The sequence below is a fragment of the Micromys minutus genome (assembly GCF_963924665.1).
Source record: "Micromys minutus genome assembly, chromosome: 11".
Lineage (NCBI taxonomy): Eukaryota > Metazoa > Chordata > Mammalia > Rodentia > Muridae > Micromys > Micromys minutus.
In genome coordinates, this window is record NC_137980.1 from 18,138,116 (window position 1) to 18,151,978 (window position 13,863).

Sequence of the window (13,863 nt, forward strand, 5' to 3'; positions counted from 1 at the left end):
ACCCAGAAATAAAGCCACAAACCTGTGGATACTTGATCTTTGACAAAGATGCTAAAACCATCCAGTGAGGGGGGAAAAAAAGCATCTTCAATAAATGATGCTGGTCTAATTAGCAGTCTACATGTAGAAGAATGCAAGTTGATTTATTTTTATCTCCTTGTACAAAGCTCAAGTCCAAGTGGATAAAGGACCTCAACTTAAAACCAGATACGCTGAATCTAATAGAAGAGAAAGTGGGAAAGAGCCTTGAACGCTTTGGCATGGGGAATTTTTCTGAACAGAACACCAATGTCTCAAGACTCTTAAGATCAACAGTTGACAAATGGGACCTCATGAGACTTAAAAGGTTCTGTAAGGCAACAGACACTTGTCAATAGGACAAAATGGCAACCTACAGATTAGGAAAAATCCTTACTAACTCCATATATGATAGAGAGCTAGTATCCAAAATATACATAGAACTCAGGAAGTTTGACTTCTAAAACAAAATAACCAAATTAAAAAATGGGGTACAGAGCCAGAGAATTCTCAACAGAGGAATCTCGAGTACTTAAAGAAATGTTTAACATCCTTAGTCATCAGGGAAGTGATAATCAAAATGACCCCGAGATTACACCTTATACCAATCAAATTGAAAACTCAAGTGACAGCACATGCTGAGTAGGATGTGGAGAAAGAGGAACACTCCTCCATTGCTGGTGGGACTGCAAGCTGGTACAACCACTCTGTAAGTCAAACTGGCAGTTCCTCAGTAAATTGGAAATAGTTCTGCCTAGACCCAGCTATACCACTCCTGGGCATATACCCAAAGATGCTTCAAAATATAACAAGGACACATGCTCCACTCTGTCCATAGCAGCTTTATTCCTTATAACCAGAAGCTGGAAACAGCTCAGGTATCTCTCAACCAAAGATTGGATACAGAAAAAAAAAAACATTTTTAAGGAAAACTTACAACAAATCCAGTAAGAAGAACTACTAGTACTATAAGTTTATAGCAAGTTTGCAGAGTGTAAAGCCAGTATATAAAATATCAATTATATGTGTACTTGGCATGAACAATCTGAAAATCATGAGTATGTGTATATGTGTGTCCGCATATGCTCATGCTTTGTGTGTGTGTGTGTGTGTGTGTGTGCGCGCGCGCGCGCGCACGTGCGCTTGCCTGCACATTCGCATGCAGGTACATGAGCATACATTCAGACTTCCCTAAAGTTGGTGTTGGGTCACATGGATCTCATACAGGCAATTGTGAGAACTGAGAACTGAATGAACTCTGAGCCTCTGGAAAAACATAAAGTTCTCTTAACTGTCACAACATCTTTCCAGCTCTATTTTCTATTTTTACGACAAAGTCTTACTGCATAGCCTTGTAAGACAGCCCAAACTAGCCTTGAATTCAGTGATCCCACCATTTTAGCCTCCTGGATATTAGAGTTATAGTCATAAGCTAATATGCAGAGCACTTGGGTAAATCTTGAAAATGAATCAAGTAGAACTTTGTCACAACACTGCTTTTATGTTTGTTATATGATATGTCTGAGAACTATATTGTAGAGGCAGAAAATAGGTCAGTAATTGCTCAGAACCAAGGATTTGGGGAAAATATAGGGCAATTTCTAGTAGACTTGAGAGTTGTAGGAAACTTTGACTGTGGTGCAGATGATTATACAACTCTGAATATACTAAATACTTTGTTTTTATGAGTGAATTTCTTGATGTGGGAAGTTTATCTTAATAAAGCCATGTTTAAAATATACTAAACAGTGACTGAAATAAAGCACAGTGTCAGAGAACTTCCCTTGCAGAGCTCCAAAGTAATATGCAGCCAAGATAAATGCATAGGGTTATATTTTTCAGTATGTAAGTGAATTCCTGCACTCTTTGGCTTGGGTTTTGTAATTTAAAATTCCTAGTTGATATATATGTGTATCAGGAGTTGATTTTTTTTTCTCATTGCTGAATGCTGTTTCTTGGTATGGATACACACTACAATGTGTTTACTTATTGATGAACAATGAGTAGCTTATGTTTGGGGGTATTATAAATAAAGTTATACAAACATTCATATATAGGCCTTCAGTCTTACGGGCATCTGTTTCATTTCTCTGGGTTAAATGTCTGTGCATAATTTTTCAGAACTATATGGTAAATGGATTTTTAACTTTTAAAAATGTGCAGGCTCCCTCTTGTGGTTTTAATTTGCATTTCTTTAGAAACTAAGCATCTTCCTGTGTGCTTACTTGCTGTCTCTTCTTGAAATGTATTCACATATTTTGTTCTCTTCTCCACCCATGGTTTGTTTTCCAGTGTTGAGGCTTCAAACCCAGAGCTTGGTTCCTGGAGCTACATTCCATTACTAGCTCCCAGTCTTTGTGGGTTATTTGGTGCTTAATTGCTTATTTACTTAATGTATAGTATTTAGGTTTCTTGCTATGTTATAGATATGGGTCTATGATTAGTGTAGGCTATTTATTTCATCCTATTTGTGGCTTATCCTCTTAACAATGTCTTCAAGTGTGAAATTTTGATAAAATACTTTATAATTTTGTCCTTCAGGGACTGCATCCTTACTGCCATGACTACAAGTCTCTTAAGTCACAATGTCATTATTTTCCTTGTAAATGTTTTATCGGGATGATTACATATTAGCTATAGAATAAGAAATGTTCTTGTTTCTGTCTAGGATTTTTTAAGCTCTCTTCTGTAATCCAATTGCTAACCATGTATTAAAATTGTAAACCTAAGCATGAACATGGTTTAGTATTTTGAATTTCATACTTCTTTTTTAAATTCTATAGTTCATTGTGTTATGGTTTTAAAATCCTAGGTTTTGTAAAATGTAAAGTATCTTGACAGAATTAAATCTCCTCTAAGCTCTGACCTGTTAGAGTGTAGTTAGTATTCCTCTTCCTCCCACTTGACTTACTAGGTGAGCTCAGCAAATGAGTTTAGGAAGTAGAATCTAGAAAGTGGGCTTCGATGTGCACTGCCTCAGAGCTTTGTTCACAGCGTGGGGTCCACAAAAGGGACGGCACAGCCTAGACCATGCTCTGATTTGATAGTTTTAGAAATGCTTGCTGATCTTAGGTATGGTGAAGTCTCATTTCAGTGATTTTCTGTGATAACTCTCTTTTCAGTATTTCCACATGTAACACCAAAAGGAATTAATGGCATAGACTTTAAAGGGGAAGCGATAACTTTTAAAGCAACGACGGCTGGAATCCTGGCTACACTGTCTCACTGTATTGAGTTAATGGTAAAACGAGAAGAAAGTTGGCAAAAAAGACATGATAGAGTAAGACTTCTGTTTTATTTTTAAATCATCATTTTAAGCTTCATGTGTTCATTGAACATTAAAACTAAGCTAACTTCTGAGTGGAAGGAGCTCTGACTGGATAGAAATATCAGGTGGTTCACATTTGCCACTTGATCAGAATCTTAAACTCATTATTTATCTTTGATTTATTCAGTTATTATACAACATGCCTTTTGATTATATTTTAATATAAAATTTGTCAAATATTATGATTGTTTGGTATAGAAGTAATGTAACATTTGGTGTTAGTGTCTTTTATTGTATAAAGTTCAATAGTCTATGTGTAAGTTATATGAGCTGCCTTGATCCTATAAAGTCTTAACAGCTACCTGTCACATCATGGCCATTAAGTTTTCATTGCTCACTGTGATGTCACTTACACACATTATTCAAATACACACTATTGTTCAAATATTTGCCCTATTCTTCATTTCCCACCTTTATTTAATCATCAGCATTGATAATAGTGTTGTAATATGAATTTATAGTTTTTAATATGAACTATGGTTTACTGAATTTGCTTAGTAGGAGTTTTAACTTGTGTTTAAAATCTAATATTTGTAAAATAACCAAATATTAAAATTAAAACATACCTTAGAAAATCTAATTCTAACTTAACACCATCATTTTTCAGACGGAATGGAGTCAAGGACCTATTAAAAATTGAGTTCTTTTAATTCCTAAGATTTAATTCTTGCTTTTTCTCCATCCACAACAATAAATAGTGGTGTTGGGGAGGGGGAAGTATAGTCATCTGTAGCTGGCATTTCACTGGTGCCTGTTTATCTCATTTTAATATTAGGCATGAGCAGTTACATGAATATCTTTTTTTTTAAGATTAATTTATTTTATTCATGTGAGTACACTGTAGCTGTCAGACACACCAGAAGAGGGCATTGGCTCCCATTACAGACGGATGTGAGCAACATGAGTATTTCTGAACCACCCCAGTATTAAGCATACACATCTTAGCTGACATTCAGACAGCAGCTCCTGTATGATGTACATCCTACAGGAGAGCACTTCCTAGGCAGAATCACATTTTCACAGGAATTCCTTTTTCACAGAAATAGTTGTCTTTTGGTCAGTTTATACAATTTCACAGAAAGTGAGCTAACAGTCTTTTTATGGTAATTCAAATGCCCACTTGAACTGGTAATGTCAGTCTCTTTCTCTCCCTGCCCACACCTGCTTAGGAGGTGGAAAAGAGAAGACGAATGGAGGAAGCATACAAGAACATGGCGGAAGAACTTAAGAAGAAACCCCGCTTCGGAGGGCCAGACTATGAAGTATGTCCTTAGATTGGAGATTGGGCGCCCCATCTATCATAGAAGTGACCTTTACACTTTTGTAACCCTTAGATGGTCTTATATATGTAATTTGTTTCTCAGGGTTAACTTAATTGACATACATAATTAATTCTTCTTACTATCTACAAAAGTTTATATATGTTTTAAAGGCCCAGGTGTTTTCAGATTTTATTGAGCCCAACTTAGTTAGAGGATTACGTGCCTATAATCCCAGAGGGGCTAAGGTGCTCCTCCACATGGAGGGTCACCATGAGCCATGAATAAGAAGAGTCTGCCTTAAAAGTCCTTTTTCATTACTCATTTCTATATGAAAGTTTTAAGCTTCCTTTATAAAGAGTCTTTCTTTTGATAGACTTAGTAAACAATTACTTATACATAATTGTATCTAATGCATTCTGGATTGTTTTGTATGTTGTTTTAAGACAGTGTCTTCTGTAGCCCAGGCTGGCCTTGAACTCCAATCCCCCTGCCTCTTCCTCTACCTCCTACCTCTTCCTCTGCCTTTTCAGTTAAGGAGATCCCCTGCCTCCAGGACTATAGCTGTATGCCGTCATACCAGCACATTCGAATTTTTAAAAATTATGACAGACTATAAGAATCTATATTTTATTCGTGTCTTTTTTGAATGGACTCTTTTTTAATATTTAAAGATTTATATCATTGTATACTTTTATGTGTAGGACCATTTTGACCACATACATACATGTGCTGCACATGCATGCCCAGTGCTCATGACGTCTCAAGAGGCCGTCAGATCCTCTGAGATGGTTGTGAGCTGCAATGTATGTGCTGGGAGAGCCTGGATCTTCTGTAAGATCAGCAAGTGCTCCTTGAATATTCTTACTCCACCTACTTAAAGTACACCTTCCTCTTCTTCTGTAAACGAAAAGTCATGGACAAGGCATGGCAACCTGCAATCCCAGTGTTCAGTAGCAAGAAGATAAGGCTAAGTTGGGCTATATGAGACTCTGTCTCAAATAATTTTTTAAAATATGTATATATAGCATTTTTTTTTAATTCCTGTGAATTTTAATTCTAAACTGTACTGTTCTTAGCAAAGGAGTAATTCCTTGGTGGACTGCTTACCTAGCATGTACTAGATCCCAAGTTCAAGTCTCAACATTATAAAAGCAAAACAAAATTAAGAAAACATAAAGTCCTCAAGTAAATCATCTACCTTTTTACTTTGCTCATTTCTTTTGAAATCTTAAGCTGTTTGTCCTTGTCAGTTCTCTGTATACAGGTGTACCCAGGTGTGTATGCACATGTACACAGGTGTGTGTGCAGGTGTACCCAGGTGTGTATGCAGGTGTACACAGGTGTGTATGCAGGTGTACACAGGTGTGTGTGCAGGTGTACACAGGTGTGTGTGCAGGTGTACACAGGTGTGATGGCTGAGGCTCACATCAGGGGTCCTCTATCAAGTTCTACCTTATACTTTTTAGATCAAGTTTTTCATTGAACCTGGTATTCACTATTTTTGCTAGATAGGCTGGCCAGGAATGCCCTGGGATTGACCTGTCTCTATCTCCTAATCCTGGGGATACAGACTTATGCCTGTGAGCTGGGCTTTTACATGGTGCTGAGGATGTGAACCCAGGTTCCCTGGCATGCTTTATGCAGTGACTTATCTTTCCAGCTGGATTTGGACAGTTCAGTTATCCCTGCTATTGAAATAGTGTTAGCCAGTTTACACTTGTATACTTCATGGCTCATAATAATAATACTTGCTCAACAGATGTGTATTAGGTCAGTTTTCAGCTTTCTCCTCTCAGGTAATATCAGACTTCTCAGTGTTTTCTGTTTCTCTAAATAAGTGAAATGGTTGCTTTTTGTTTCCTGTTTATTATCTAGGAAGGTCCAAACAGTCTGATTAACGAGGAAGAGTTCTTTGATGCTGTTGAAGCTGCTCTTGACAGACAAGATAAAATAGAGGAACAGGTACATCTGCTCATATTCCAAAGACATTCGTTTTAACACCACAGGTGTTGCTTGGTGTGTGTTATAGAATTAGAAAACTGATTGTAATCAAACTATTAACTATCATAGGTGTTAAAGATTCTTTGTAAATCAAATCCTTTATATTTTAATTTTCAAACACAAAGATCAGTAATTATTTGAAAGAGGTATTCATGGTTAATATGGATTTAAATGGAAATATTTTACTCATTACTCTTGAGGCGTTCAGCCTTAACCATTCTGACATCCAAAGGTTCTCTCTTAAGTGTTTTCTGAAATATCATTGCATTCACTGATCACAGAGGGTTTGATTTGGGCCCTCGTGCCACCAGCATCTATTCTGGGCTCATTTGTCTTTTCCAACCTCCCCTCCAGTCTTCCCTCGGTCTTAACTTTGCTCACTCCGTTGTAGTCATCACTGGAGTCTCAGCATGCATACCCAGCTCCTTTCAAGGAGCTGGACTCAAAGACGTTGAATTTTTAAATTCTGGTTTCAAGGTTAATTTGATTCCTGGCTTCAAGTCTATTACAGTGCAGTTACTGTAGTTACAGCCAGGTGGTAGTAAGGCATGACTTTTACTTACTTGCCTCTCCTTTAGGTTGTACTGGTGATGGTAGAAGTTGCCTCCTGGGACAGGTGTGACTGACCTGGGTGTGGAGCATAGATGTGTATTCACACTACAGATTGACTTCCATTATGTCCGTTTGCTAGGCTGCATAGCCAGGACAAACTCCTGAGTAGTACATAACCAATCTGCTTCTCATATTTATATTTTTAAGTCAATGATTTAAAAGTTCATGCTATACTTATTTGTAAAGTTTATTGTTTGTCTTTTATACTGCATTAAGGTAAGAGTAGGAACTTCCAATTCCCAATTAATCTGTAATTTTGGAAGCCTAAAGTAGTTGTTAGAAATACAGCCTGAAGTAGCATTCGTTTGGGAACAATAGTGAGCTCATTGTAGTCAGCCTTTCTTACTTCTTATCCCTGCTAGTGTGACAATAATAGGAATGAAGTGACAGCACTGTAAAGTAATAAGCATGGTGGTCTTTAAGATCAAGCACTAGAGAAACTTTTGTGAATGTTTATCTGGATGTGAGAAGTCAGTTAAACTGAAGAAGAGGTGCGAAGTCAAGAGTCAGAATAGCACAAGTTAGATACTGAGGTGAAGGCAGACTGTGTTCAAGGAAAGAAGGTAAAAACACACATATGGAATGATCTTAGGAACCAGGGTTTAGCTAAAAGAAGTCTGGCAGTAATATTAACCTTAACACATGAGAACTGATACTGTTCAAATAGTGGGTGAGAGGGTTTTGGCTGGGAACAATATAAAAGAAGTTATCTGTAATCTAAGGCAGTATCTGTAGACTAGAAAGTGTCAAGATTGAGCAAAGCTGTGTCTGTAAAGTAGCTCCTAATTAAGGTAATTATAGCTAATGTGCTTATTAACAAAATGCTAGTTTCGGGCTATAGCAGCCATTTGTAGACTGCTAAAGTATACTTTAGAGACATCTCATGTTAACATGTTTTTCTCAGTCACAGAGTGAAAAGGTCAGGTTACACTGGCCTGCATCATCGCCACCTGGAGACACCTTTTCTTCTGTTGGGACTCATAGATTTGTACAAAAGGTAAGCAGATGCACTTTACTAAAAGAATACCTGCATTTCTCATTGTTTTGGGGACTATCCTGTAGTATAAATTTTCTTTTAGCCTCATGAATTTAAGTAGTAAGGGTTTTATACTGCTTTATTTCCTACTTCTAAATCATTTTCTGATTTACATTGTTTTTTATGTAAGGTGAAGTGGAGTCTGAGGATAGGGCGTGGATAGTGGGAAACAATCACTGTCTCTTCTTTTGTGAGTTTAAGCACTTTGTAATTTTGGACATGCTTTGTTCTTTTTGGAAAGAGTTTGGAGCATAATACACAAGACGTGATAGGTGCGTGAAGTCAGCACTTGCTGCTGTGCCTGCTTCATACAGTGCTTGTTTTCTCTTCTTTACCCTGTGTTTGCAAGTTGGTACTGAATGCTCTGTTGTGCCTTTGTTCTGATTCCTTGGTTTTTTTCTTTGTCTGTCTCTGGTAGCCCTATAGTCGCTCTTCCTCCATGTCTTCCATTGATCTAGTCAGTGCCTCTGACGATGTTCACAGATTCAGCTCCCAGGTACTGTACAAATTATAGAGTGGACTTGAGTCTTTCTTACTGTATTTCCGCCTGCTTGCCCAGTTCTAAGCAATCTGTTGGTTGGGTTACTTGTTTTGGTTTTGAATTTAAATAGTCACAAGCGTTAAGGCTTTCCTTATCTACTAAATAGCTCTCCTCTGTCAGCCTTGCATGTGCTCTTTATTTTGTGTCCTCCACTAGGAGTAGCTTGGAACTGGATCCTAAGGAATGCAGTACTCAGGGAAATTGTTCAGTTGAACTACATACATAAAAGTAACCTGGTTGTTCATTCATCATGTAATGGCTATATTTCTCTAGCTTCAACAGCCTTTATGGACATGGATTATAGGCTATTCTCTTTCATAAAAGTGGATTTTAACAGTCTCATTTTTATCTCTAATTTTAAATGACTCATGATCAGCAGAGAAATAACTTTAACCTAATAGTTGTCTCATAGCTGTTATGATACTAAATTTATTGAACAGACTGTATTTTCTTTATTCAAATTACCTGTAAATACTATAGATTAATAATATTCTTGTATATATGTGAAGACTATAGAAGTTGGTTCCAAGTTTATTTCTCATCACCAAGGGATTAGGAATTTAATACAGTAAACTGAATGTGCAGTCTCTGCCCTTAAAATAAGATTTATTTGCCAGAGAGAAAAGAATTTTTTAGTGTAGACATTTTTAAACACTTTTCTTTTTCATGATGATGGGGTTTAGGCATAACCTTAACACGCTGTGCTGTACTCTGTACCTCAGCTGCATTTCCAGGCCTTAAAAGTGTTAAGGTTTTTTTAATTTTCAAATCTTTGGAATTCCATTTTGTATGTTTACAGAGTTTGCATTTTTTGGACCATGTTATATTGCAAACCTGAGCTTCTAATTGTGGTGATTGGGTTTAAACCCTGGTTAACTGTATGTGTCATCTGAGTAAGCTTTAGAGTCTGAGAACATAGTAAGTGTTAAGCGCCTGACCCTTCACTGGGATTATAGTAGCATGACTGAGCTAGTCAGACATACACAGCATTTCCCTAACTGTGTTCCAATAAACCTTACTAAAAGTCAGAACTTAAAACAGGTTTCCATTGCATTATACATTCAAGTTAAATCTATATTAGTTTTTAATGCAATAGAGGAAAAAAGAAAAAAGATACCTTAAAATATTAGGTAGCCAATGTCTTTATTTTGTAATTAATGGGGGAAAAAAGCCAGTTTGTCATCACTATCAGTTATTTTTCAAGGATGAGACTATATGTGAGTAGAAAATATTAACATAGTATACACAAAGCCCTGGTTAAACCAGCTAATATCGCAAATGTCAGTGAGGCATGATAATGTTGTGATAGTTCATACTTTATAAATGCCCATACTTGCAAGCACGATGACTCAGTGGGTAAAGAAACTTGTTGTATAAGCCATAAAATCTGAATATGATCCCCTGAACCCTCAATGGAAAGAGATTACCAGCTTTCAAAAGTTTTCCTCTCATCTCCACTCATGTTTTGGCACATGCATAAAATACTCTCACAAATAATAATAAATTTTGATTAAAAAGTAAATTGAAACAATAAGTCATTATTGATATTCTTTAAATTTTTTGTGGTTGGAGTACAAATAAGGGATTTTTTTTCCTTCCACTATATGGCTCTTAGGCATTAAATCCCAGGTCTTCTGGCTTAACAAGTACTATACCAAGCTGACCAGCTTCATTATTGATATGCTTATGTTTAATGTATGCATGGGACTAAAAAGCTGGATATGGTAGAGCATCCTTTTGATACCAATTTCTTTAAAGACCAAGGTATAATAGTCACATGAGCTAAAGTGCTTGAGGCCATCTAGATACTGTACCAAACCCACATTTAAAAAGAAAAAGACCACAAACAAAAACCTTGGCTAGGGCCTGTCTGTGGTTATACGAGCTCTGGGTTCAGTTTCTAGCACAACAAAGTAAAAACAACAGCCATGAGGAGAGGGCTCAGTCAGTAGAGCCTGCCTTTACTGACTATAAGCAAGGACCCATGTGAACAGCATTGCTCAGCCATTGTGGCTTTACCTCTGTGGAGAACCTGAGACAGATTCTCTCTCTTTTTTTTTAAACTTTATTTTAAAAAACAAAGATAAATGTACAGATTTTTAAGCATTTTTGCATAAAAGTATACGAATACATTTTTATAAGGTTGTAATTAAGTATTTGTAGGTACATATACATACACACACACACATATATATATATATATATATATATATATATATATATATATATATATATATATGTAACGATAATATAGGAAAAGAGGTTATTAATTTGAGGAGATAGGAGAGAAACTGGGAGGGGCTATAGGAAGGAAAGGGGGATGTGATACAGTTCTATTTTAATTAAAATATATTCTTTTTTTTTTCTTTTTTCTTGATCTTCACACAGTCTGTGGGTTGTTTCTGGGGTGTTCAGAGCTTTCTGGGGTTAGTATCCCATTATCAGTGACTGCATATTATGTCTGTTCTTTTGTGACTAGGTTATCTCACTCAGATTCTCATAGTTACTAGAGTGAGCATTCTTGGAATAGTTTCCTTATATAAAGCTTTGTGAGCTTACAGAAATGTTTGCTGCATTTGCATTCCTAGAAGTAAACTTGTTAGGACAAAGGCCATGAAGATGTCTAAGTTATATTTATTCTGATTGAAAAATTGCTCACCAGGAAAGTTTGACCAGTTTATACTTCAGGCTAGTTTTGTTGTAGATGCTTCATTTGGTTTTGCTGAAAAAACAATCACACAGGCGAAAGGATTGTTTTTTTTTTTAATAGTGACTCTAAATACTTGAGCTCATTTTTCCCAGTCTTAGAGGCTAAACGTGGTCTACTTCTAGCCATTTGTATTTCTTCAGTGAGTCAATTATTAATGTCACTGACTATTTTCTTTTGGGTAACGGTGCTCTGTTAATTTATTGATACTCTATTCAGCAAGCCCCTCTGTTATCTTGTGACTGTATAGCAATAAGCAAGATTGTTTTCCTCCAGCACGAGTGAGACCAGAATTCTGATTGAGCCCTTCTCAGTTTGTGTTTGTACATCAAAGAACAATTTTCTCCTTAAAACACTATGTTTTACTGTTTCAGAAAATTACAAATTGAGAAGTATCCTAGTGTGACAGTATATTGAATGATTCGAATGTGAGATGGGAAGGAAAACGGTTGGAATTGGAGCAGGCCCCATGGCGCCTTACCTACATCTTATATGCACTTCTTCATAATTCATTGGTAGGATGCTATGGCCGGTAGATTTAGTTCCCACTCTAGACAAAAAGAGCTAAGTGTGTAGCTTCTGAAATTATACTTACCTAGTTAACGTGGGTGCCAATGAGGTGGTTTAGCCAACAAGCCTGGAAACCTGAGCTGCCACCCACATAGTGGAAGGACAAATGGACTCCCACAGGCTGTCCTCTGACTTCCAGTTACTCCCCTTACATACATACACACACAACATGCAATAAAATAATTTGATCTGTTTGAGGGCAGGGAGGCGTGATAGCATTTATTACTAGTCACAGTATTTCCTGAAATATCACAGTTTAATCCTGACAAAATGGCTTTGACTTCCCATCAAACATTAATCATCTCTAAACTCCATGGCTATGCAGTCAGCTGTACAGACTGTTAAGTTAGATCTGAAGTTGGTGCCACAGGCGCAGCGTTTGCAGTCCTACTGGCTGCTTTGTATCTTGCTGCTGTAAGCACAGAACATATTTTAGTGAAAATTTACTTGCAGCATATGGTTTTTAGCCCTCGTGTCATTATCTCAAGGGAGACACCAAGAAGAAAATTCTGAGAGTCACTGAGACTTTTACTGCTCCAGCTGGAGCTCCTGGGAGAGTGGTGCTGACACACCTTGTTTCTTTGTTGGATTTTTCAAGCCTTCTTTAGCTAAAATAAAACAGACTTTAAACTGTCTGTAGACAACAGTTAACTTTGATTTAAGTGTCATTTCTTTTTCAATTTTTTGTTACGGGAATATCATTTTTTAAACTTAGTCTAGAGATATTAAGCTTAACTTCTGCATATTGTGCTCTTTCCTATCAGATTATATTTGGTAAACATGATTTCCTTTGTAGAAAAAATGCAAACTAAAATATTTGCAAACATTTGGAATACCTACTTCAGAGATAATCTATGGAAAAACATAACTACTTGCATGTGTTGTGATAAAAGAGCTACAAGTGACATTGGAAATATTGAACAAATTCTTTGTCTTTACTACAATAAAATATGTCACACTCCTCCTTCACTTGGGAGTCTTGGGAAATAGGGTTTCTTTATGTCTCTAAACCCAGGATAAAAACATGAGTTCTTAACCACCAGTTTCTTACCCCAAGTCAATACTTTTCAAATCTAAAGATTTCTAAGATTTGGAATGTCAAGAAAGATGAAGGTGTTCCTCTAGTGACAGGCCAGTGAATCAAGTCAACACTTGGGGGGGGGGAGGTGTCACGTGCCTCCTGTGTGTGTGTAACTGGGAATTCTGCCCCACACAAACCCAAGGTCAGAGTTCAGAGGCACTTGGCTTTCTCTAGTCAGCACCTAGAATGTTTTTCTGTTTTTTGTGTTCTTCTAATTAAAGTTTTATACAATTTTAGAATATATCACTGGCAAGATGGATTGGTCAATTAATACTAAGACTCACAACTAAAAGGACAAAATTATAGAATGTACTATTAGGTAAATTATTAAGTTCCTCAACTTTAAAATCTATGGTCAGTCACATTGTCTCAAGAATTATTAGTTTAAAAAAGGAATTATTAGTAAAGTACCAAAATGTTGTTAGTATTTAGTATAAAATTAGATTTTGGAGTCAGTATTAACAATTTGTCAAAAAATTTTTTGGATGATTGCCAAATCAAAAGTGATATAGCAGAAGTATGTATCTCCATAACATATGGGAAATAATTAACTATTATCAGTATTTTAAGAGTTCATGCCTCAAAATCATTATTTCAAAATATATAAACTAGCTTCCTGCTCACTATGCCTGGCAAGCACAATATACTTTATGGAAAATTACTAGTTACACTCAGAATAAATTTTTAAATATGAGTGTAGTAAATAG

The 13,863-nt window shown here is 36.5% G+C and overlaps 1 protein-coding gene across 4 annotated transcripts in view; it reads left to right on the forward strand.

Annotated features, from left to right (window-relative positions):
* Positions 1 to 13,863, forward strand: part of CERT1 (ceramide transporter 1) — a 98,922-nt gene that overhangs the window by 71,982 nt on the left and 13,077 nt on the right. For 2 of the 4 annotated variants that reach the window (XM_080925303.1, XM_080925301.1), the window contains exons 7-11: positions 3,141 to 3,298; positions 4,516 to 4,608; positions 6,484 to 6,570; positions 8,126 to 8,218; positions 8,676 to 8,753. In XM_080925303.1, the coding sequence (XP_080781429.1) occupies positions 3,141 to 3,298; positions 4,516 to 4,608; positions 6,484 to 6,570; positions 8,126 to 8,218; positions 8,676 to 8,753 (509 nt within the window). The remainder of the gene's footprint in view (positions 1 to 3,140; positions 3,299 to 4,515; positions 4,609 to 6,483; positions 6,571 to 8,125; positions 8,219 to 8,675; positions 8,754 to 13,863) is intronic. The other 2 variants (XM_080925304.1, XM_080925302.1) reach the window with 1 other exon arrangement.